This window comes from Pseudonaja textilis, chromosome 2, assembly GCF_049901715.1.
Source record: "Pseudonaja textilis isolate UNSWEBS1 chromosome 2, rPseTex1.2, whole genome shotgun sequence".
Classification (NCBI taxonomy): Eukaryota; Metazoa; Chordata; class Lepidosauria; order Squamata; family Elapidae; genus Pseudonaja; species Pseudonaja textilis.
This window is the reverse complement of record NC_141991.1, coordinates 18,520,346-18,546,343: the sequence shown is the minus strand read 5'-3', so window position 1 is coordinate 18,546,343 and position 25,998 is coordinate 18,520,346. Positions and strand designations below refer to the sequence as shown.

The window sequence follows — 25,998 nt, the reverse complement described above, 5'->3', positions numbered from 1 at the left end:
AAGTCTTAAAGTGGCATAGCTGGCTGGGGATTCTGGGAGTTGAAGTCCACAAGTCTTAAAGTAGCTTAGGTTGGCTGAAATTCTGGGAGTTTAAGTCCACAAGTCTTAAAGTGGCATAACTGGCTGAGGATTCTGGGAGTTGAAGTCCACAAGTCTTAAGTAGCCAAGGTTGGCTGAGGAATTCTGGGAGTTGAAGTCCACAAGTCTTAAAGTGGCATAGCTGGCTGGGGGATTCTGGGAGTTGAAGTCCACAAGTCTTAAAGTAGCCAAGGTTGTAGACCCCTGTAACAGATCAATTAAACAGCTTTAATTGATAAAACTGATAGAGTCTGCTAAGAAATGGAAACGAAGTGGTTACATAAATTCGCTTCCTTTTTTTTGTGGTCTTTTTGCTTGTAGTTCTTTCATTTTCAATTTTTATTTTGAAGCGCTTCTTTAAGGCAGACAGTTAGTCAACATGAATCCTCAACCACATCACCTGCCAAAACCAGGAGTTCACCCCACACTAATATCAACTCAGCCCAAAGGTATTGAATTAATATTCTAATTGCCTTTATTTTATTTTATTTGGAACCATGAAGCTATTTGTAAATGAATCTTTTGATATTAGTGTAAAATACAGTAAAGCCCAAAGAAAGACCGGGTTTTTTTTTCTTTTTAAATAAATTAAATTTAAATTGCTATTTTGCAACCAAATTTCAGCAGCTAAGTTGTTCAGGGACCAAGGACTTGCAGGGCCAAAAAAAATTAGAGATGAGAACTGTCTATAGGCCAGAGGCTTTGAACTGTGCACTTCTGCCGTCTAATTTCAATCTCAAACAGGGCAATAAATAAATAAATGTAGCTCTCTTTTTTTACTGTCTTTTAAAGTTTATGGAAAAATACTTAAATTTGACATCGGCTGGTCTTAGCAATAAGATGAGTTTTATGTGGTTTCAAGATGAGAACAGTTCTTTGAATTTAGAATTGCGTTTTGAGCTATATCAGTCTTTGAGGCTGATTCCGTCTGTCTTTTTGCGTAAGTTTCAGGAGCAGTTTTTGTTTCTGAAAAGTTTAGCCGTGCTTGACATTTGGTATTTTGGTTTCAGCTGGAGAATGTTCCTATTAAAAGGAATCAGCTTGCTGATTTGCAAGGCTGTAGCATAGGATTATCCATCGGAGTGTGTGTGTGTGTCTGTGCGTGTGTGTGTGTGTGTGTGTGTGTGTGTGTGTGTGTGTGTGTGTAAAAATCAAGATGATTGGCATAGCTGAAGCCTCAACACTTTGTTTTTATATCTGTTGCACAGTAGGGCTTCAGTTATATGGTCACAATTGCCATCTTTTCAGCTCTTTGAGGTAATTCCCATTAGGAAGTCAACTCCACAGGAATATTAGAACTATAGAGTAGTGGTGCGATTCAAAACAATTTACTATCGGTTCTGTGAGCGTGGCTAGGGGGCGTGGCCATGTGACTAGGTGGGCATGGCTTTTTTCTTTTTGCAGCAAACCCCCCCCCTTCCATTTTTGGGCCTTCTGGGCCTCAGGGAAGCCTCCTGTGGGGTATTTTTGCTTCTAAAAGGCTTCCCTTGGGCTCAGGAAGGAAAAAAATGGAGCACAGGGCAGGGGTGGGAATCAACCGGTGTTACCACCAGTTTGGTGAGTACGTTTTGCTAAGCACGTGTGTGAAACAAACATCTGTGTTTGCCGCTTGGACAGATGAAAAGCGCTGCTCACGGGTGCACAGCATTTGAAAAGCCTCTTTTTTCCCTACTATTTCAACCTCAGCTGTGCCGCGCAAAGCAGCTGAGGTTGAAAAAGCAGGAAATAAAGGACAGGTAAGAGCCCGGGCGGGCAGGTTGGGTCAAACAGCATCAAACACAGAATCGGTTCGGTGTCTGCTGCTCTTCAGAGCTACCAGGCAGAACCGGTAGCATCCCACCCCTGGCATAGGGGGGCACAGCACCCCCCATGCTTCATTTTAGGACCTCCCTGGGGCCCAGAAAGGCAAAAAATGGTGTGTGGGGGGGTTGCCTTCCTGGGCCTCAGGGAAGCTTCCTGGGCAAAGCAATAAGTAAGTGAGGGGAATCCCGGCACTGCTTATCGTAGGAACAGCTGATTGTTGGGAGGGGAAATAAAAAGAAATACCTTAAGGAGTGACTGGGAGGACTAGCGTCAGGTGGGCGGGGTGAGCAAGGGTTGGGTGGGTGGGGCAAGTGAGCAAGCGGCGACCGGGCTACCGGGTCGGGAACATGGCCAGCCAGAAGTTATTACCAGTTTGGCGACCCACACCAAATCCTTGCTACCAGTTCACCTGAACTGGTACGAACCAGCTGAATACCACCACTGCCCTTGACTTACAACCATTTGTTTAGGGGCCACATGATCAAAATTGAGGTGCTTTGCAATCCAAATATATTTATGACATTTGCAGGATCTCAGAGTCATGTGAACATCACTCTGGGCCTTCTCGGCTGGTTTCTGACAAGCGAAGTCAGTGGGGAATCCAGATTCACTGAACAACTGTGATACTAACTTTACAATGGCAGCAATTCACTTAAGAACTGTGGCAAGAAAGATCACAAAATGGGGCAAAGTTCACTTAACAAATGTCTCCGTTAGCAAACACAAATTTTGGGCTCAATTGTGGTCATAAGTCGAGGACTACCTGCATTTCTTCCACCAAACTTCACTTAACACTTGCTGCTTCTCTCTCTGCTGTTATTCTAATGGTTTCTGGATGTCTTCTGGAAAATCACCCGTGAAGCTTCCTATATTACCTCTGGACTTTTTTGGTCTCATCTCATATAGACCCCAGAGGTCCCTCCTATACCTGTCAATGTCATGCAGGTGATCCCTCTACAATGAACTTCCAGGTGTTTCATAAGAACTCTTACATTTTCTGATGTTATTTATTTGTTTTTACTGTATTGATTATTTCCCAATGCTCCACAGATGCTCCATCTTACTTCTGGCATAGAACTGTTTTTTTGATCTTGCTGATAGGAAGCATTGCTCTGAAGTGCACGGTGATCGTTCTGATGTTTTCAGGTAAGGGTCTGGTTTCATCCCAGAGGTGGTAGTCAGTGGGTTCTGACCAGTTCTGGAGAACCAGTAGCAGAAATTTTGAGTAGTTCGGAGAACCAGCAAATACCAGCTCTTACTGGCCCCGCCCCCATCTATTCTCTACCTCCAGAGCCCCAGCTGATTGGCTGGGTCTTCTTTTGTTGCCCCGCACAGGAGAAGGGAGCTGGAAAGCAGATTAGTGGGGTGGAAAGGGAATTGGGATTTTGCAGTATCCTTCCACACCTACCAAGCCATGCCCACCCAGCCATGCCCACCCACAGAACCAGTAGTAGAAAATTTTGAATCCCACCATTGTTTCATCCTATAATCTGAAAATAAAAACTGGCCCTAAAGTCAGAACCCAACCCCTGACTAATAATAACCGGACGTTGTGCAATTGCACCAGCTCATTCATGCAGTCACCAAAAGTCAAGATTGAGCTGAACCCTAACCCCCACTGTTACATTTCTAAGAATAAGTCTGTCGATTTCAAAATAAGTCTGTTTGTCTTAAAGATGGTACAATTCTATTTCTAAACGAAAGAAAACATAATCTTTGAAACATGAGCTGTCTTTAGCATGAAAAAAAGAGGATTGAAGACCGCTGTATGAACGCTAACTTCTCCCACCAACCTCATTTTTCCCTCCCTAATATATCAATATGTCCATTAATTCTTTTCCTCCTCTGTCTTTCCCACCTCTCTCTAACACTTGGTTGCAGGGAAATCAATATTTCCTTGTGATTCTATTTTATTTATAGATTCTATTTTATTTTAGAACATCTGGCTTACTTCAGTGCAATACTTTCTTTGTAGCTGTCTTTCATGGGACTCTTTTCAAATTTGGACACTTGCCCTATTTGTAAACAAATTGCTAGTCTACATGGCAAGATTACTTATCTAGAGTCTCTAGTCCAGTGATGGTGAACCTTTTTGACACTGAGTGCCCAAAGCATGCATGTACCTCCAAAATGCAATGCATGTGCACCCACGTGCATGCACCATGCTCCCTGTATGCGTCACACCCCCATGCATGCGTGGCAGAGACCCGAACACCAGCTGGCCAGTGGGAGACACACATGCATGCATGGTAATGCTGATCTGGGGCAATGGTGCACATGCCCAGAGAGAGGGCTCTGCGTACCACCTGTCATGTGTGCCATAGGTTCACCACCACTGCTGTAGTCTGTGCTCTTCAGGCAGAAATTAGGTGTCCAGCCCAGCCATTCAGTTCTATTGAGCTGCCCCTCTATCAGCCCTCTCTACCACAAAGATCGTGCAGGGGAAAAGCAGTATGGACATCTGTAGGATCTTGCAGAGTGAGAGCTGTGAACCACAAACACAAAGCTTTCGCTATGCCCCTACATAACAGATAAAGTGCCCTTGATGACCTTAATGGGGATACTAAGGTGGCAGGTCAAGCTGGCTGTGATGACGATGATAACTCAAATTGGCAGGAGATAGTGGTCCGAGACGAAGAAGTTATTTTGGATAGGGGAGAGCTGTGAATCAGGTATTACACATCAGTCATGCAAGAACAGCAAAGTATCCAAAAAGAGAAGCCATCTTCTGATTGGTGATTTAATCGTAAGGGATGTAAATTTAGGAAAGAATACGGAGGTTTTGAAAGAGCTCAGCTGTCTGCCAGGTGCTACTGCCAGCAGAGGGAAGAGGTGTATTTTTAAGATAATCAAGAATGCCAGTAAGGATGTAGATGCCATTGTAGGTCTCGGCATGGATGATCTGTCCCAAAAAGATATACTTTCTGTGCAGAATGATTTCCAAAGCTTTGGGGCAGGAAATTAGTAGGCTATAGGTTTATCTTTTCCAAGGTTTTACCAGTATAGAAGGAACAAAAAGGAAAAGGCCACTGTAAAGTGGGGTTTAATGTGTGGTTAAAAGAGTGGTGTAAAAGGGAAGCTTTGGTTATATTAGTCACATTGGTTATATTAGTCACATTGTCTGCAGCTGGTCCAATGAAAAACTGTGCAAAAGAGATGGTTTGCATCCCTCAAAGAAAGAGACTGAGTTACTTGGCATTAAATTCACAGATTTTCTGGAGAAACATTTAAACTAAACAATGGGGACAGAGAATTAATTGATGCAGAACATTTCTGCCCCCAGCAATCTAAAATTAATAGTGCTATCAGTGCATGTAAACATAGATGTTTGTGTGGGTAAGAATATCAACCTTGCTGTCAAGTAAAATCAAGCGTTTAATAGTGAGTGCCATACCATGTGTGCACTAATCCAACAGGTAGGTGGCAAGGAAGCAGGGGAAGTCAGGCACAACACAGGTTATGTAGAAAGTAAACACAGGGTCAGTCAAAAAGGACTTAAATGACAATACACCAATGCACAGAGTATGAGGAATAAACAGGGTAAATTATAAATCCAAGTAAATGAGAGTAGATTTGCTATTGTTGCCATTACAGAAACCTGATGGGATGAAACCCACAAATGGAACGTACAGCTAGAGGGATTTAGATTATTTAAAAGAAATAGATCAAATAAAAAAGGAGGTTGGAGTTGCACTATATATAAGAAATAGCTACATCTCTACAGAAATAGAGCACAACAAGGATGAAAACTGCCTTGTATGATTTCAGTCAATATAAAAGGGGGCAGGGGGGATGACATTGCCATAGATGTTTATTTTAGGTCACCCAACCAAATAGAGGAAATAGATGGACCTCTTTTGTTCCCTTTTTTTCCCTTTTGGGAATAAATCTAAGTTGAAGAGAGCACTGTGTTCGTTCCCCATTTTAGCAGCCAGAAATCTGGGGACCAGAAGTTATAAATATCTTCGTCTTCCCGCTTCCCCTCATAATATTTTCCATTGGCTGCAGAGGAGTAGTGTTAGGGCTGCCATTTAGCTCCTCTATGCATTGCTTGCTGTCAGCCTGCCATAGCAACAGGAAGAGGGATCAGTGGGTGGGATAAGAGGGAGGTTTAGCAGGAGGAATTGAAACTAAGTATTGCACCACCCTGTGAGAATCGCCGACCGTTCCAAGGTCAAGCAAAGAAACGCAGAAATGTGAAAATGGGGACTGTTTCCCAAACAATTTGTTAGCATCTAACTGGGCACACTGTTGATAACCAAGGGGTGGGGTGGATGGAAACAAGGGAAAATTAACCATATGCTTTGGTGTGAAAACTTTAGATCCAGCTTCACTTCTTCTATAACCGCTTGGTATACATTTGGCTAACTAGCCCAAGAAAAACTCTCCACTCTGAATTTAAAGGAAGACCAGGATAGTCCAGTTCTTAAACAAGCTTGCTCAGCCTGTGGAACCTCACTTTCTAATCTTTCCTCCTCTCCCTTCAGAATCATTGGTGCAAATTTTGGCAAACCCTTGGTAGGATTGGATGGCCTATTCAATCTATCACTTCCTTAAAATGCCAAATCAAAGTGTTTATTGTTCAGATTCATACATTCTCCCCTCTAAGAATAAAATTGCCCAGAGTAGTTTGCAAATCCCAGGAGAAACAAGTCCACACCTATCCCTGCAGCGTCTCCAAACATCTAAACATGGTGTAAGAACTAAGTAGCTAGTCCTTGGGGGTGGGGGTAGGGGTAGCCAAAGCTGCCCTTGGATCGCTAGGACTCTGACACACCTTCTCCAAAAGATGGCATATATTAATAAACTCCTCGCAATGTCTTTGTAAGAAAAAAAAGAGAAGAAAATGATGACAACAGTTTTCTAACATCAAACTATTCTCTAAGGTTCACAGCTTCCTAGTGAGGGAACCAAGGCAAGAAAAGGTATCCAAAGTTGTCTACAGAAATGTATTCCGTGTGGATCAGCTGAAGGCCAAATAATAGGTAATCCTGGTTTTTTCCCATCAATAAACATCAGCTATATTGATATATCGATATCAGCTATGGTTTTTTAAATGTTCAGAACTCGTAAGGAGAACTAAAAGACAGGTGTAAGAATTCATCTGAAACATCTTCTCAAAGGTCATTAAGTTATTAAGGTAAGGTAAGAGCCTTGGTGGTGCAGTGGTTAGAGTGCTGTACTGCAGGCCACTCCTGCTGACTATCAGCTGGCTGCAATTTGGCTGTTCAAATCCCACTAGGCTGAAGGTTGACTCACCCTTCTGAGGTGGGTAAAATGGGGGCCCAGATTTTGGGGGGACATAGGAGGGTTTCCGTTCTGAAGTTATTCAACCCTGAAGGAAATAGTTGTGTGCATCATGCATGCTATTTCCTTTTCTATTCGTTTTAGTGGCATCACAAATCAGCCTTTTAGATGGCATACTTTGGTTTTTGCAGCCCAAGCGAGATAAATCATTTCAAGGAGGAGGGTAACCACACTCTATTGAAGTCTGTTTTAACCTGGTGATCTTTGTGTGCAATAAAGCTCTGCGTTTTTGAGAAAGACAGACAGATAGACCACACGAATCGCAATCTGTTGTGTTTTAATCTGCATTGACATTTTAAAAATATTTTCTCCCTCAACAAAAAGGTTAGGGTAAATAATGTATATTAATGTATGTATAGGAGAATGGTATAACTGATGTCACAAATAACTGCAAAAAATGTATTTAGAATTTGTTTTTTAAAGGTGAAAATTTAATAAACTTTATTAAAAAAAATATTTCCCCCTACATTCGACATTGTTTCAAAATAAATTTAGTCCAGGTTTTGCAATGAATGGGGCTTTCTCGCACAATCAACTTGCCAATGCTTCTACCTAGAATTGCAACTTCTTCTTGGGTCTTACCTAGAAGACAAGGTATTTTTTGCGTAAACCACCTTAACTTTGGTTCCATCATTTTCATAGATCCCTGGGATATGAGCTCTATATAGTACTGAACACTTTTGAAATCAAATCAAATTAAATCAAATCAAAGGTTTATTGTCAATGCACAATATGCGTACAATGAAATTGAAATCTCTTGTGGCTTTCTATTTTATTAGTTATTTAAAATCAGCCTCATTGTAATCTCGTCACTGAAAAAAATTCCCTTAATTGAGGAGAGATCCCATCTCTAGATCCTTACTCTTGCCAAATAAATGGATAACTATTAAAATTATTTTGAAGAGCTATAAACTCCATAGCTGATGGTGAACATTTTTTACATTCTTTCTTCCACACAGCCAATTTGACTCTGAATCCAAGCACAGCTCACCCACAGCTCTACGTATCCTCTGATTTGAAAAGCGTGAGATGGAAAGGCATGAATCAGCAAGTGAACGGCAGTCCTCTGAGATACGACGTTATGGCCAGCGTCCTAAGCCACGAGAGCTTTAATTCTGGGAAGCTTTGCTGGGAGGTGGAAGTGGTGGAGGAAGGGGAGTGGTGGGGGGTGGGGATTGTCAGGGAATCTGCAAACAGAAACGGGCTGATTCTCCTCAACCCTCAAGGAGGTTACTGGGGAGTGCAGCGAATTAACGGGAAGTATGAATCAATCACTCAGCCCAGGACAGATTTGACCTTGTGCCATTCCCCAAGGAGGATCCGAGTTTCTCTGGACTATTCACAAGGCCTCGTAGCCTTTTTTGATGGTGATACGAATGCTGAAATCTTCACTTTTCCCAAAGCAAATTTTGCTGGAGAGAAGGTTCACCCATGGTTCTTGATCTTTAAGTGGAATGCACAGCTTCTCCTCCACCCATGAGACAGCGGGACAAAAACGACCACCCTGCTGGAAGAACTTTAGACCACCTGCCTTAATCTCTCTTCTGCTTCTTCTGCTCCGCTCTGACTTCCTGTACGATGGGCCCTTTGATTGTCATAAATGAAGGCAAATATAGGTGTACTAGGATAATGTTACAGAATCCAATTTGGGATCCTTTGACTTTTTTTATTCTTTTTTGGACTTACCCTTCTGTCTCCCTTCCTCCTCTGCTACGAGCTTTTTAAATTCTAAATCAAAAATCCCTTAAGTCACAGTAATAAGCTGCATTTCAAACAATACTTCTAAACTCAAAAGATTAAAAGGCATTGGGATTGGCATCCTTCAGCCTCAAAAGTGTATCGTGCTCTGAAAAGAGGTCCTAAAACCGCATCTAGTGTGGCTAAAAAGGCCAATTCGAGAGTGGCAATCCCTTCCATACTGAGGACAGATACAGCCTGTCCCCTGTCCAGCCCCCAGATTTCGCTGGTCCGGGACTGCCTGTTTGCCTCAGCCTGCCGAATGAGTGTCTCTTCAGATTGGAGAAGGCCACGCTGCACCTTTAGCCTCCAAGCTGAACGATCAGAAGTTAAGGTTTCCCAGCTGTTAATGTCCATTCCCAAGACCTTTAGATCCCTCTTGCAGATATCCTTATATTGTAGCTGTGGTCTCCCTCTAGGGTGTTTTCCCTGCACTAATTCTCCATACAGGAGATCTTTTGGAATCCACCCATAAGCCATCCTCACGACATGCCCAAGCCAGCATAGACGTCGCTGTTTCAACAGTAGCTAGCTACATGCTAGAAATTCCAGCACGTTCCAAGGCTGTGCTGTTCGGAACTTTGTTGTGCCAGGTAATGCCAAGAATACATCGGAAACAGCACATATGAAAGGTATTTTCTCTCTTGCCGTGTGTAAAGGGTCCAAGACTCGCTGCAGTACAAGAGTGTGCTCAAGACACAGGCTCTGAATCTTTGTATGAGTTTGTATTGTACTCAAAAGATTAAAGGAATAAATAACGTTTCAATCTGTCTCCTATATTTGTGAATGAAACAAATAATTATCTTGACTTTGAGAGTTCACTTGTCAATCTATCCCCAAAACCATGTACCTTGCAGCCATTGGGTCTCTTTATGCTTCTGGCCACTCCCAGTTTTAAACTTTCTAAATCCATCATCCAATGGTTAAACAGCAATGCGTGGGGCGGAGGGGAGATGGCTGCCCAGATACACTCTTGGACTTGCTTTGACTGATTCAGATATTGAAACATAGGCATTCAGAGTTCAGCATTTTCCATACTGAATTTGAAAAAGTAAATGTTTTTCAGAATCTTTCTGTGGGATTCATCTCCATTAACAGCTGATGCCTTTCAGTCTTGGTGGTTTTAAAACAGAATCAATCCATTCGTAGCCAGGGTGAATAAATAAGTGCGTTCTTATACAACAGAACTAGCGGTTCCTGGGAACAATATGGAAGCTCACCTTAAATCTCTGCTTGTGAGAAGAATGTGTGAAAATTAAGTGTTGAAATATATATGAGTGCCTTTAATGGCAGAAGTCTAAGATAGTGGAGTTGGATCAAGAGCATGACTAGGTTTCTAAGATGGGGCCTAGGTATAGCAATAGCACTTAGAATTATATACTACTTTACAGCTCTTTCTAAGCTGTTTACAGAGTCAGCATATTGCCCCCAACAATCTGGGTCCTCATTTTACCCACCTCGGAAGGATGGAAGGCTGAGTCAACCTTGAGACTGGTGAGATTTGAACTGCCAAATTGCAGGCAGCTGGCAGTCAATAGAAGTAGCCTACAGGGCTGCACTCTAACCACTGCACCACATGGTTCATAAAACAGCTCCATTTTAAAATGTACTAATGTTTTTCACAATTACATTGTAACTTAATGTTCAGCAGTGCTATGCAGTCTAAAGAAACTTTAACCTTAGACTGTCTGCTATTGACCTCACCCTTTTCCTAAGAGCTCTGTAGGGGGTGTGCATAAGCGCACCAAAATGCCTACCGTCCCTGTCCTATTGTTTCTTTTTATTTTTCTTATATGTATCCATTTCATGTATTCATAACTATGTTTATACTTACACCTGTTAGCTTATAATTGCTTGACAAATAAATAAAATAAATAAAAATAAATAAATAAAGATGGCATTGGGCCATGGAAGGGCATGTAGGTGTAATGATATGTGGGAATGACCTTGGGAGAAGAGGACAAGAGATGCTGCCCAAGGAACAATCAGATAAGTGATGGCACAGCCCACAGCTGCATAATGGGCAAGGAAATAAAGTTAGAAAGGACCTAACTAATTGCCCTAATCGATCAGGCTATTAAAAGTGACTGTGGGAGAGTTATACTTTCAAACTTGCGAAACCCTATTTATATAGCCTTATAATACAGTAGAATTAGCTCATCTGGTCATGCTTCCTGTCTGGTCTGCATGGGAGGTCTGACAACAATTTTGCAAGTTTGATAAGACAAATCTCTTGCCACCTCTTTTACAGCCTGAGGAACCAGGGAGATTCCTTTCTTTCTCTTGCCAATATGCAGCTGTGGGTTAAGTCCTCTCTTATCTCATTGTTCCCTAGGAGAGATACTGCCTTCATAGCAATATAATAGGAGATGCATAAACTGAAAAAAAAATATCCTTGGTTTTGTGGGGATAGAAAAAGAATGGATGAACACTAACTTTAATTCCCAATGACATGTTGACACTAATATACTTTATGTCTGATGAGTAAGAGAGCCTCATGGTCTACAGCAGGGGTGTCAAACTCAAGGCCCACAGCTCCAATCTAGCCCATGGATTGCTTTGCTGGAAACAGCAAAGGACAGGCTCACAGTCTCTCTGCCAGTGAAGATGGAGCTTGAGAAGGCCACACGCAGCCCTCCTGAGCTCCATTTTCGACTGTGCCTGCCTCTTACATCCTTGTGCCAGTGAAAATGGAGCTCAGGAGGACTACACACTGCCCTCCTGAGCTCTGTTTTTGCTGGCAGAGTGCTCGGGCCACCACAGGTACCCTCAACATGAGTGATGTAGAGCTGGCTATGGCCCTCCGCCTCCCCCTCCCCCGAGGTCAAACACAACCCTGACAAAACCGAGTTTGACATCTCTAGTCTACAGTCATCTGAGAGAACCTCAAGAGGGCCTCCAAAATTACAATATAAGTAATCTTCAATTTATGCTCACAATTAAGCCCAAAGTTTCTGCTGCTAAGCAAGACAGCGCACCAACGTGCCCATCGTCCCTGTCCTACTGTTTCTTTTTATTTTTCTTATATGTATCTATTTCATGTATTCATAACTATGTTTATACTTAAACCTATTATCTTGTAAGCGATTGACAAATCAAATAGATAAAAAATAAATAAAAAGTGAATTTTGCCCTATTTTACGATCTTTCTTGCTACAATTGTTAAGTGAATCACAGCAGTTATTAAGCTAGTAACATGGTTGTTAAGTGAATCTGGCTTCCACATTAACTTTGTTTGCGAGAAGGTCACAAAAAGTGATCACATAACCCTGGGAACACCCCAAATCATCATAAGTATGAATCAGTCACCACAGTCTAAATTTTGATCATGTGGCCACAGGGATGGTGTAATGGTCATAAGTGTGAAAAATGGTCATTAGTCACTTTTCCCCTGCAGTTGGAACTTTGAATGGTAAGTAAATAAACTGTTGTAAGTTGTGAATTATCTGTATGCAGAAGAACACATGTTCCCACAGAATCTTCACTGACAATGGAGCCCTGACCATAACCTGGAATGAATCCTTTATCACTACTTTATTATAAGAAGTTAATTAGGAGATGGAACAGCTACCCCATTTTCAGGGGTGGGATCCTACCGGCATAACAACCGGTTCGGTGAGTGTACACTTTGCACTCATGCGCACTCAGGGGTGGGATTCTACCAGTTTGCACCTACTCACTAGAACCAGTTGTTAACATTCTAAGCAGTTCGGTAAACCGGTTGTTAGAAGAAATTACTGGCCTAATCCTGTAAGGAAGGCAGGAAGGAAACATTCTGGTTTTGCTTACAGAAATTGCCTCTCTGTAAATCCTTATTACATTCTTGGCAGGACTAGGTATCCTGTCTCTGGAACGTCTCTGGATTTTTTTCCCCCCCTCCTTTGCTGGTACTTTGCGTGTGTGGAGTGACCATTTAAAGTTACAACGGCACTGAAAAAAGTGACTTATTACCATTTTTCACACTTATGACTGTTGCAGCATCCCCACAGTCATGAGATGCCAGGCGAGGAGATGCATGATGCATGATATTGAGTTGGTCCCAGCCAGCCAATAACATGGCCACCAAGCCATGTCCACCAAGTCACATGACCACCAAGCCACACCCACCACCTAAGCCACACCCATAGAACCAGTTGTTAAAAATTTGAATCCCACCCATGTGCAGTACTTGCAAAACAACTTCTCCTGCAAGCAATTACCATCTGCTGCTGACACATGGCACTCAGCAGTGCCACGCAAAACAACTCAGGTAAGAATAAAGGACATTCTAGAGCCCAGGCAGGCGGGTGAAAAGAAAAGATCTTTGGAGAGAACCAATTCGGTGTCAGCTACTCTTCGGAGCTACCGGTTTTATAGAATCAGGCCAAACCAGTAGAATCCCGCCCCTGCCCATTTTTCCCAATCCAGCCATCTGGATTTTTTTTTCTCTAAAGAGGTGTCATAGAAGCCATGGAGTTGAACTTTCTTAAAACATATGGAAAAAAGGAATAGCAATAGCATTTAGATTTATATACCACTTCACTGTGCTTTACAGCTTTCCCTAAGCTGTTTACAGAGTCAGCATATTGCCCCCCCACAACATTGGGGTCCTCATTTTACCCACCTCAGAAGGATGGAAGGCTGAGTCAACCTTGAGCCAGGTGGGATTCAATCTGCCAAATTGCAGGCAGTCGGCAGTCAGCAGAAGTAGCCTGCAGTACTGCACTCTAACCACTGCGACTCCACAGCTCATCAATCAAACAGCAATGGAGTGATTGTCCTTAGAAATTGAGGTTCTGATTCCCAACAGACCTAGAAATATCTACCCTCAACTCACTTAGCTGTCTCCAACCCAGAATTGTTCACAAGGCATCAGTTGTGCATTGATGATTACAGTTAAAAAATAACCCTCCTCTCCCCCTTTGAATGAAGCATCATTTCTAGGGCTGGCTTCCTGAAGGCAATTATGTAATTGCTTCAGACTGACTGTTTAAGAAGCTCAAGGAATTGGTAGTTTCTGGTTTGAAGAGTGTGAAACTTGCTGCAGCCATTAACAACAACCTCTGGAAGATGGATGTAGATGGACTTGTATATTTGGAACCATCAAACAGACACTTGCCAGCTTCTAAACAGAGCAAAGGTAAGGACATTTACTGCCCTCTGCATGTGGGCAGTATTTTTTTTAAAGGCAATTTAAGAAAATGGTGAAAGTGAATCCAGTCCCTAGCAGTTTTATCTTTTTTATAGTAGAAAAAAAAAGAGAAAACTAAGACTGTCTTTCTTAATATATATAGGTGCCTGCAGAAATTTTCTTTTTTTCTTTTTCTTTTTGATTCCTGGAGAATACATCTGAAATCTACAGAATCAATTTGCCATTTTGATTGGTGGGCACGGTGAACAACTGAGCTTTTAAACGTTGAAGAAAGTTTGTTCATTTGTTACAATGGGACAAGAACTTGGGAGGATTAAAAAATAGATTTAAAATTTGTCATAATAGTGGGAACAATGGAGGAATGGTTGCTGAAGATGATGGAACAATTAATTTCTAATGATGTTAATGTTCTAATGATGATGGTTAAATTAGCTTCTTTAACCAGAGGTAAAAATCAATATCTCCGTCTGTAAGCCGATTGAAAACCCGTTTTAGTCTTTCTGAATGAATTGGAAAAATATGTTTTTATGATTTATGGTTTTGATGATTAGGAAAAAAAGAAACCTGGATAATAGAAAACATGATAGATTTTTTTTTGCAATCATAGGTAAAAATAATTTTATAATTGTACTTATATTTGCTGCAAAGGAAATCAGAAGTTTCTTCTATTTTTTTGTCATTCATTCTTTCTGCATGTTTTCTTTCTCTCCTTGCTTCTTCTATTCTTTACCTGTGTTATTTTAAGTTCTTTGTAAACTTATTTTGAATAAAATTGTCATAAACTTCAAAGTTTTTATTGATTGAACTTCCTGTATTCCAACTTCCTATGTTCTAACAACTTTTTGGTGTCTGTATAACGGCTCTTCATAAACTACTTTTTTTTTTAACAAAATGCACTTCAAAAAAATTACTCCTTCCTTGTCAGATTTTTATCAGCTACATTTCATATTGTTTTCCTCTTCTCCACCATCTTATGATCTGGTCATATTGGGCAGGAGAAAACATCTAAAAAGCAAAGAAAGTGGAATACATGCCAATGACGACATGATCTGAAGCTTCTAAAGATAAGAGTGTGTTCTTCAAGGTTCATCTTTAATTTTGTCTTTAGGAAAGGGTGTTTAGTTTCCTCCATAGTTCATATCCTGCCATTTCTTATTTATACCCTATGTTTATTTGTACCCTATGACTATCATGAAGTATTGTACCTTATGATTCTTGACAAAAGTATCATTTCTTTTTATGTACACTGAGAGCATTTGCACCAAGACAAATTCCTTGTGTATCCAATCACACTTGGCCAATAAAGAATTCTATTCTATTCTATTCTATTCTATTCTATTCTATTCTATTCTATTCTATTCTATTCCATTCCATTCCATTCCATTCCACAAAACTGCGCATTGAGCGGAATAATGCATATTAAACAACTGAATTAAAATTTTTATTACAATCACAGATCAGCATAAGAAGGATGGAATACAAACAATTAACAATTTGAAAAGCTAAAAAATAAATATATATAAAATATGTACCTCACTAAATCTCTCATAATACAAAATACTCTCAACAAACAATTCAAATACATATTAAGACTGGTTTGAGACACAGGTCATCATCTGGTGGATTTTAATCACTCCTATGCAAAACCTGGCAAGGTTTATGTTATAACACGATTAGTGTCTCCAAGCTGCAAGGAGGTATAAAATTGTCCCGTGCATATTTAAAGAATGGGCATTTATAAGATATTGGTCAAATGAGGCTAGCATGAATGTCTCTGTTGTGCTGGCACAGGAGAAACAGTTTTTAAAATGTATTTACAGTTACTCCTCAAATTACAACGGTTCATTTAGTGACGGTTCAAAGTTACAACAGCACTGAAAAAAGTGACTTATGACCATTTTTCACACTTTTGACCATTGCAGCATCCCCATGGTTATGTGATTTACATTTTGATGCTTAACAACGAGTGGTAGGATTCAAATTTTTTTACTACCAGTTCTGTGGGTGTGGCTTAGTGGACGCATAATGGCTTGGTGGGCGTGGCAGGGAAAGGTTACTGTAAAATCCCCATTTCCACCCCACTCCAGGAGACGGATACTGCAAAATCCCCATTCCCTCCCCACCCCACTAACCTGCTTCCCAGCTCCATTCTCCTGTGCAGGGCAACAAAAGGAGACCCAGCCAATCAGCTGGGACTCGGGAGGCAGAGAATAGATGTGGGCGGGGCCAGTCAGAGGTGGTATTCTGAACTACTCAAAATTTCTGCTACCGGTTCTCCAGAACTGGCCAAAACCTGCTGAATACCACTTCTGTTAACAACTGTTTCATATTTATGATGGTTGCAGTGTCCCAGGGTCATGGGATCATCTTTTGTGATCTTCTGACAAGCAAAGTCAGTGGGGTAGCCAGATTCACTTAACAACGGTGTTATGAATTTAACAATCGCAGCGATTCCCTTAACAAATGTGGGCAGAAAAGCTGTAAAATGGAGCAAAATTCACTTAATAAATGTCTCGCTTAGAAACATAAATTTGGGGCTCAATTGTGGTCATACGTCGAGGAGTACCTGCATTTGTATAAGCATCCCATCTCACTGTTACTACGACTTTAGGCTCTGCTCTGTTTGTCCCTAGATGTCCAGAGTCACCGTGACATTGCTTCTCTGGGTAGGGAAATTTTCTTGTTTTGAAAAGCAGCTGAGAAGGTATTAAGCAACTAGATGGGCTTCTTCCACATTTTGTCAGTCTTCAGACAAGGGAAGGAGAATCAAAGCCAGGGGAAATCCACTAACCACTGTGGTTCCTTAACCACTGTGGTCTTTCTTAACACTCTAAGGACAGCACTGCCCACAAGTGAAGAAGATCTCTAGATTTTAGGCGGGAAGACTTTCTGGGTTGCTCGAGAACAAGTGCATTGCAGGTTGACGTGGCTGTGCCTCTAGAAAAAAAAATCTCTGGCTAAAAAAATTCAAAGCACACCACCTCATCCCCATAATTTTCTTCGCTAAATTGGAGCTGTATCAGAGCTCTGGCATCCATCCTCATTCAAATCATGAGTCTCTAGCCACATCTCTCAGAGTTTAAAAAAAAAACACACCAAGATTTATTAGGAGTAAACATGCCGGTGTTACCTGAGTGCAGCCGACTCTGAGACACATCATTCATTTCCCCCTTGACCCTGGTCTTCCCTCATCCCCTGGATGTATATTCTCCAATGGGACACATCCACAGCCAAGAGTCATCAATCATGCTCTCCAGTAATAATCTTGAGTGCCAGAAGCTTCGGCCGCCTAGCAATTATCTATAAAAATATTTAAGGTATGCATTGCTTCCCCCACTCCCTTTCTGCTGACAACTCTAAAAGACCAGAGCAATATTTTTAACTTGACAACCTGCCTATAATTCCTTCTCTCTACAAAATCATATACTCCAGGTAGTCTGATGCAAGTTACACATAAGGAAGCAAAATACCCCACTCATGGCTCCCACTTGTGGCCAAAGTGGGATTGATTAGCTGCTCTGGAAGAAGTTGAAACTCTCCATTGGAAAGACCTACAGTTTGATTGTTTTCAGCCTTTGCAAAAACCGCTGCCTACTTATCATTCGCTCATTGTCCTACTAAGTCCTTCCTTAAGGCCTTCCCAGAAAACCTTTGGGAAAAGGCAACCTATTTAACTTCAAGATGCAAAATTGGGCTGTCACATCTCTTGGTTTTATGTTTCATTTTAATGTCTGCTTTGATCTTGTTCTTATTTCTGGTTCTTCCGGTTACAATACCCTTTGATGAGGAATTAGTTAAACCGAAACGAAATGCAAAGTAATCTCTCCTTCAGCATCTTCTGAAAGGAGATGGAGAACTTTTTAAGAAGAGAGTGGACAGCCACTTGTCTCAAATTGTATAGGGTCTTCTGTTTGAGCAGGGGGTTGGACTAGAAGACCTCTAAGGTCCCTTCCAGCTCTATTCTGATGAAAGGGTTGAAGAATGATGGACCCCCTTCTGTAAAACTGTTGTTATACCACATGATAAAACAAGAGGAGCAGAATGTAGTGCAATTTTATTCAAGACAGCAAGATCCCATGGACATTTGTGGATCTGCTTTACTTCCCTATCTAATGTCCCTGTGAGGAAGGTTGGGCTGAAAGAGTGAGCCCGTCCTTCAAACTGTGAGTTTCCATGGCTGGGCGTAAACCTGGGCCTAATACTTTAATAACCCACAACACAGATATGGAAGCTGGTGGATGGATGGAAAGCTAAACTCTATGATTAATATCCACAGGTTGTTCCTTTAATCTCTGCTGTAAGATTATCCTTGGCATTTCGGTGGCGGGAAATGTAGCTCTGGCTGTGGTTTTAATTCTTCTCGTGCGTGGGGGTAAGGCAAGTTCTGCATTCTTCTCCCGGCTTGTCATGCTTTTTCGTGCTGTATTGCGTAGCTATAGAAATACACAGAACCATATTGATGCCCAAAAAATTTTATTTATCGATTTAATTATTAAATTCAGAAACTGCCCCTGTCAGAGACACTCTGGGCACCACAGAAATAAAATATTAAAACATAAAAATGGTATATAAAATGTTTAAAAGAAGCCAGGGTAAGTAAAATTCAATGTTAAAAGTTATTCAAAAGGGCGGGGAGAGAGTTTTCAGAGTGCTAACCAGCCCTATGGCTGTGTGCTCCACTGTGTACTCCAAGCAAGATTGCACAGCCAGGTTTTACACCTTTCTGAGAGGCCAGGACAGCGGGGGTCCACCTCACCTCCATGGGAGGATAGCAATAGCACTGAGACTTATATACCGCTTCACAGTGCTTTACAGCCCTCTCTAAATGGTTTACAGAGTCAGCCTATGGCCCCCAACAATCTGGTTCCTCGTTTTACTCACCTCGGAAGGATGGAAGGCTGAGTCAACCTTGAGCCTGGTGAGATTCGAACCACCAAATTGCAGGCAGTTGGCAGTCAGCAGAAGTAGCCTGCATTCTAACCACTACACCATCACAGTTCTTTAGGATGTTCCAAAGGGTGGGGACAACAGCATAGAAGTCTCTCTTCCTGGATCCCACCGGTCAGAATAGTTTGATGGGGTCTATAATATGCCTTCTCTGCCTTCATCGAGTGAGACAGGCTGAAGTAATAGGACAAAGATGATACCATAGGTAGCCTGGTCCCCTGCCATATAGGGCTTTAAAGGTCATAACCAACACCTTGAATTGGACCAGGAAGCAAACTGGCACCCAATGTAGCTTGTGCAGGAAAGGTGTTATATGCCCTGTTCCTTGGGTGCCCAAGTTTGCCTGCACAGACGCAGTCTGTACCAGCTGAAGCTTCTGGATACTTTTCACAGTTAGCCCCATGTAGAGCAAACTGCAGTAAGTCCAAACAGAAGATGACCATGTCATGTATGACCAAGCAATTAATAACTTGAATTTGTGAATTGGGCTTCTTGGTGAGGAAATCCTTTGAAATGCCTGAATCTGAGACAAAGCTATTTCTTGGTACTCTTATCCATTAGGAACTTTGTTTCTTAAAAGAATTCTGCATACCAAAAGTCTAAGGCTGTGATGGCAAACCTATGGCACGCCTGCCAGAGGTGGCACGCAGAGCCCTCTCGGTGGGAACACACACCATCGCCAGCTGCTCTTCTGGTTTCTGGCATGCCAGCCAGCTGGTCTTTATGGGTGCTGGAGTGCCGGAAAATGGCCCCCAAAACAGGCTGTTCTGAGGCCTTTTTCAGGCCATTTTTCAGGACTATTTTGGGCCATTTTCAGCCCATTTCTCAGGCCATTTTCAGGCTGTTTTTCAGGCCTTTTTCTGGGCCATTTTGGGCCATTTTCATCCTGTTTCTCAGGCCATTTTCAGGCCATTTTTCCGGCCTTTTTCAGGCCATTTTCAGCACATTTCTCAGGCCATTTTCTGGGCCATTTTCTTTTTCAGGGCCATTTTGGGCCATTTTCAACCCATTTCTCAGGCCATTTTCAGGCCCTTTTCTGGGCCATTTCAGGCTATTTTTCAGGCCTTTTTCAGACCAGTTTTAAGGCCTTTTTCAGAGCCATTTTGGGCGATTTTCAGCCCATTTCTCGGGCCATTTTCAGGCTGTTTTTCAGGCCTTTTTCAGGGCCATTTTCAGCCCATTTCGCAGGCCATTTTCAGGCCATTTTCTGGGCCATTTTCTTTTTCAGGGCAATTTTCAGCCATTTTCAGCCTATTTCTCAAGCCATTTTCAGGCCCATTTCTGGGCCATTTTCAGGCCATTTTTCAGGGCCATTTTCAGCCTGTTTCTCAGGCCATTGTCAGGCTGTTTTTCAGGCCTTTTTTAGGGCCATTTTGAGCCCATTTCTCAGGCCATTTTGAGGCCATTTTTGGGGGCATTTCTGGGACAACCCCCCCCAAACATCCCCAAATCAGCCCAAAAATGGCCTGAAAAAGAGCCTGAAAACGGCCCCCCAAAGGGCCCAAAGAATGGCCTGAAAACAGCCAAAAAACAGGCATGCGCGTAGTGCTCCGGCACCTGCACATTGCACATGTGTTCCGGTTTGGGCACTCACTGCTGAGAAGGTTCGCCATCACTGGTCTAAGGGGCTTCCTACTTCCGTGAGCTGCTTGTGAACCAATATAAAACAGATGTGTTTGTTGGATGGCATTAAATTCTAATTATTTTTTTTAAAGATTTCCAGGTTCATGCTGTTTCAAAACCTGCCCCTTACCAGATCCGGAGTTGCATGCTAAACTGTATTCCTTGTCGATCTGCTGCAAACAGCATAACAGGTAAAGTCCAACTGCTCTAGAATTGAGTAACATCTTTATTCCTCTTTGTGGTTTCAAAGCAGAGGTGGTATTCAGCAGGTTCTGACCGGTTCTGGAGAACTGGTAGTGGAAATTTTGAGTTGTTCGGAATACCACTTCTGACTGGCCCCACCCCCATCTATTTCCTGCCTCCCGAGTCCCAGCTGATTGGCTGGGTCTTCTTTTGTTGCCCTGCACAGGAGAACGGAGCTGGAAAGCAGGTTAGTAGGATGGGGAGGGAATGGGGATTTTACAGTATATCCTTCCCTGCCATGCCCACCAAGCCACGCCCACAGAACCGGTAGTTTAAAAAATTGAATGCCACCACTGTTTCAAAGATATACAAGACGTGGTTGAAAAGCTCACACACCGATAAGGTGTTTTCAGAAGTAGACTTTTCTCCAGTGACAGGATGACACCAGTGTCCTTTGAAGCTCCACGGTGGTCATTTTGGCTTCCTAGCAAAAGGAGCATCGGGCTGCAAAATGAAGCAAGGTCATCTAATGTTGCTCAATGCTGAAGACCTTTTGGGGGAAGGAAGATAGCAACTACAAAAGGGATACCAGTCCCTTTTGCAGTTATTATGCTTTCCACTGACAGTATGCTTTGCTGAAGAATTTGGCCATTCGGTTGCAACAGAAACTAAGGACAACGATAACAGGAATTTAATAGGAGTGTGAACTTCGTTTTCCTGCCTAGTCTTTCTTGCCCGCTTACATTTTATTATGTTAGAAAGTATTGTAAAACACAAAAGTAAATAAGAGGACAATGAGGGGGAAGGGGGGAGGGAGAAGAAAAGTGAGGAAAGAGAGGGAAAGAAAAAGAAAAGCACTGACTTCCGACTCTCTCTGTTACAGTAGAATAAGGCATTAACAACAGATCACAAGTTTTTGCTTTTTCCATAATAGTATGAACACATCAGTGGTGGTATTCAAAAACTTTTACTACTGGTTCTGTGGGCGTGGCCACATGACTGGGTGGGCATGGCTTTTGTTGCAGCCCCCACCCATTTTGGGGAGCTTCTTAGCCACAGAGAAGCCTTGGGGGGGGGCGTTTTTGCTCCCCTAAGGCTCTTCTGGGGCTCTGGAAGGCAAAAAATGGAGGGGGACTGAGTTCCTCCCTCCATTTTTTGCCTTCCTGGGCCTCAGCAAGGGGAATCCCGGTACAGCTTATCTACAGCTGATTATCGGGAGGGGGAAAAAAGAAATACATACCTTAGGCGAATGTCAGGCAGGCGGGCGAGGTGAGCGAGCATTGGGCAGGAGGGCGACCGGGTGGGGGGCGTGGCCAGCCAGAACTTACTACCACGCCAAATTCTTGCTACCGGTTCATCTGATCCGTTGCGAACCGGCTGAATACCACCACTGGAACACATCATTTATATAAAGATCTATCAATCTAATCTGTAAAACTCAAAATCAAAGTTTCATTCTTCTCCACCTCAAGCACAAAGTTCAGAAGCGGTTTCCATGTGGAACAAAAGTACTTATGTCCTTTTTTTTAATCGAGGTAGCGAGTGTTGCCATTTCAGCCAACTCCATCAACCTCTGCAACTGTTCTTCCATAGTAGGAATCGAACTGTCCTTCCATTTTTACGTATTTCAATAGTCTTGCTGCCATCAACATGTATAGTAACAAAATTTCATTTTTTTTCTCCAGTTCTTTTTCCACTAGACCCAAGAGGAAAAGTTCTGGTTTCATTTTTATCTCCATTTTCAGGATTTTCTGTATTAAAATATGAATCATAGAAAATGAATCATTTTTATTCTGCTTTGTCACATCCACCGTGGATGGTAAAAAGTCCCTTTTAAACTTTAATACAGGTTAAGTCCTCAATTTACAGCCTGGGCTGAGTCCAAAATTTCCGTTGGCGGATATTAAATTACTCATGTCCCATTTTATGACCTTCTTTGCCATGGTTGTTAAGCAAATCCCTGCAGTTAAGTGAATCGTGATTGTTAAGCTAATCTGGAATCTGGAATTTATTTTGCTTGCCAGAAGCTCCCCAGGAAGGCTGTAGATGACAACTTCAGGACCCTGAGATGCTTCAACCATCATAAATACATCCCAGTTGCCAAGTATCCAAATTTTGATCATGTGACTGTGTGGATGCTTCATAGGTCACAGGTGTGAGAACCAGTCACAAGTCATTTTTTCAGTGCCGTCACTAAACAAATGATTGTAACTCGAGAACTACCTGTGGAGGCAATGAAGAGAGCATGTGAAATGACAAGCTTACATGGCATTGAGCTCAATGTGCCAAAACTAGCAATCATTAATTTGAACAAGAGAGAATTAGAAGAAAGAAACGTAGGGACAAAACCAAAGTTTTAATCAAACCTCACTTTTACAGAGAAACGGAAGGAAAAGGATATCTGTTAAAGCCAAACTTCTGTTAGATCAGAATTTATGGAAATTTTAACAAGAGCAATTTTGTGCACAATATAGGCAAATATTATGTACATTATGCAAACTGTGTAGCCTAACTATGCAGGGTGATTTTGTAATTTATTTTAACTTACTAATTTTGCATCACCCAGGTAACATTTCTATAAAATATGAAGTCTAGTTTTTTTTCTATTGCATCCAGAGACTGATGACAGGGTGTCTGTAAAACAGAAGGCTTACTGTATATAATTGAACAAAAGCTATCCTGAAAAATATACATGCAGCAATTCCTTGATGCAATTGCTATTTTCTCCAGCCAGCTTTATCTTATTATTTCCAGTTCTTCCAAGGTTTTGCGGGCAGAAAGCCTTACTCCTGGGCATGACGTAAGGAAAATTAGATGACACGCAAAAGATGATAATTCCTTCTTCCCAAAACTGTTTTTTTTTTTCCTTTCAAACAGCAAACCTGACTCTGGATCCAAGCACGGCTCACCCCCAGCTGTACATATCTCCAGATTTGAAAAGCGTGAGATGGAAAGCCATGAAACAGCAAGTGAAGACCAGTCCTCTGAGATATGAACTTCTGGCCAGTGTCCTAAGCCACGAGAGCTTTAGCTCTGGGAAGCTTTGCTGGGAGGTGGAGGTGGTGGAGAAAGGGGAGTGGTGGGGGGTAGGAATTGTTAGGGAGTCTGCAAACAGGAAGGGGCCCATTGTCCTTCAACCAAGCGGAGGTTACTGGGGAGTGCAGCGAATTGACGGGCAGCACCAAGCCATCACTCATCCCAGGACAAATTTGTCACTGAGTCATTCGCCGAGAAGGATCCGAGTTTCTCTGGACTATTCACAAGGCCTCATAGCATTCTTTGATGGCGACACGAATGCTGAACTCTTCACTTTTCCTAAAGCAAATTTTGCTGGAGAGAAGGTTCATGCTTGGTTCTTGATCGCTAAGTGGAATGGACAGCTTCTCCTCCACCCATGAGATGGTGGAGCAAAGGGGTCATCATACTGAAGATTTTCAGACTACCTTCAGCACTCCTCCATTCTTTGTGTTTCTCCATGCACACCATTGTCATGGGTGTCTTTGACTTCCTTTGGCCTTCCTTTCCCCTTTTGATTTAGAAGACAACTGCATTATCTTCTAAATCAGGGTGTCAGGATTTCGACACTTAACCCCATTTAAATCACAAGTCTCTAGCCAAACTCCAAAAAGATTTATTGGGAATTAACATGTCCGGCACTGCCTGGGTGTACCCGACTCTGAGACACATAATTCATTGTCACCCTTGACCCTGGTTTTCCCGCCCCCCCTGGGTGTATCATAATTCATATTCTCCAATGGGACACAACCATAGCCAAGAGTCATCAATCATGTTCTCCAGTTAGAATTTTGCACGGCAGAAATTTCAGTCACAGTTACTATCTTTGAAAATATGTATGGAATGCAAGCTGCCCACTGCTTCCCCCTCCCATTTTGTTGGCAACTCACAGAAATATTGTATGAGTTGACACAGGGATGTCAAACTCACGGCCCATGGGCCTGATGAGTCACATGCTGGCCCCACCCCCACCCAGTTTAGGAAAGGGGGAAAAAGTCCTGATATGTCATGTGACGCTGCCGTGAGGTGAGTTTGACACCCCTGTTCTAAATCAAAGGTCTCCTTCTACCTCACCTTCCTCATCTCTCCCAATGCCACCCCTAGCCAGCTAACCAGAGTCAAATATTTTAGGGATGAAAAAAATCCCAGATTTTTTCAAACATTCAAACAACAAAAATCAACAGATCCACACAGATTAAAACGGGGGGGATGGATATTTCTGGGGAAGACCAGCAAAGGATAACTCTAGGATCAGTAGGATATTTTGAAAAGAAAGCGGATGTTTTAAGAGAGAACCACACCAATGTACTTCCATGAGTCAGATTGCTATGGAAGCATCTTAGATGCCTTTTAAGTCTTCACACAATGTTTGTTTCTGGCAGCATGGAAGCTTCTAGATAAAATATGGGGATGTGATTTTGATTTTCAATTACAAAGGGAAAACCCAGAACTCTCAGATTCCGGTTTTCCCAGATGCGCCAGTCTGATTTCTCTAATAAATTCTTACTTGGATGAACTTTGTTTCTGAGTGCTGAATGAAATGGGGAGTTTCATTGGAATGCTGACAACTTCGTTTTCTCAGGGCCATCTACTGCCTCTACTTTGTTCCACTAATCTCTGAATTTAGGGGCTCAGCAAGGCATTTGCTAAATTCCTTGCTTTTAATTATTACCGCTCGGCCAAAAGAGAAGAAACAATTGAGCCCGCTGTCCAATTATCTAACATTCAGAACATCAAAGGAAAAGGGCTAAAATCATGTCTCATTTTTAGCAAGTTGTGGAAAACCAACCATGACTTTTGAGCAATACATTATGATTGTAAAACTCTGTCTTAGCAGGACACATCAAGTTGTTTGCTGTGAATTGGAAGGAACCTATGACCATATGGAATTCACCCATTATGAATAATGCCAATTAATGAGATCTATAAGGCCCAAAAACTCATGCCATTTCAGTGGGTCAAGAATAGATGAAACTGAGATCTTTTCTAATAATCACTTTTTCTTATCTTCTCTGAGTAACCCAAAATTAGGAAAGTCTAGAAATTGTTGTAGACTTATTAGAAGAGAAAGAATTCTCTTTTGCTTCCCTAATCAACTTGACAAAGTGTGTTAGGCAATTATTATCATAGTATATGGAATTTCCTGACACAATTCTACACATTAATCACTTATT

General features: G+C 42.0%; 2 protein-coding genes across 2 annotated transcripts; both read left to right on the top strand.

Moving 5' to 3' along the window:
* The first annotated feature begins 424 nt into the window (after positions 1-424).
* Positions 425-9,702, top strand: LOC113450852 (butyrophilin subfamily 1 member A1-like). Its single transcript, XM_026722162.2, has 4 exons — positions 425-527; positions 2,932-3,027; positions 6,768-6,866; positions 8,148-9,702. The coding sequence occupies exons 1-4, from the start codon at positions 458-460 to the stop codon at positions 8,666-8,668; spliced, it is 786 nt and encodes a 261-aa protein (XP_026577947.1). The 5' UTR covers positions 425-457; the 3' UTR covers positions 8,669-9,702.
* Positions 9,703-13,846: 4,144 nt separating this feature from the next.
* On the top strand, positions 13,847-25,340 carry LOC113450861 (butyrophilin subfamily 1 member A1-like). Its single transcript, XM_087923066.1, has 4 exons — positions 13,847-14,044; positions 18,333-18,428; positions 20,719-20,817; positions 23,687-25,340. Exons 1-4 carry the CDS (start codon positions 13,975-13,977, stop codon positions 24,205-24,207), a joined length of 786 nt encoding a protein of 261 aa, XP_087779192.1. The 5' UTR covers positions 13,847-13,974; the 3' UTR covers positions 24,208-25,340.
* Positions 25,341-25,998: the final 658 nt, after the last annotated feature.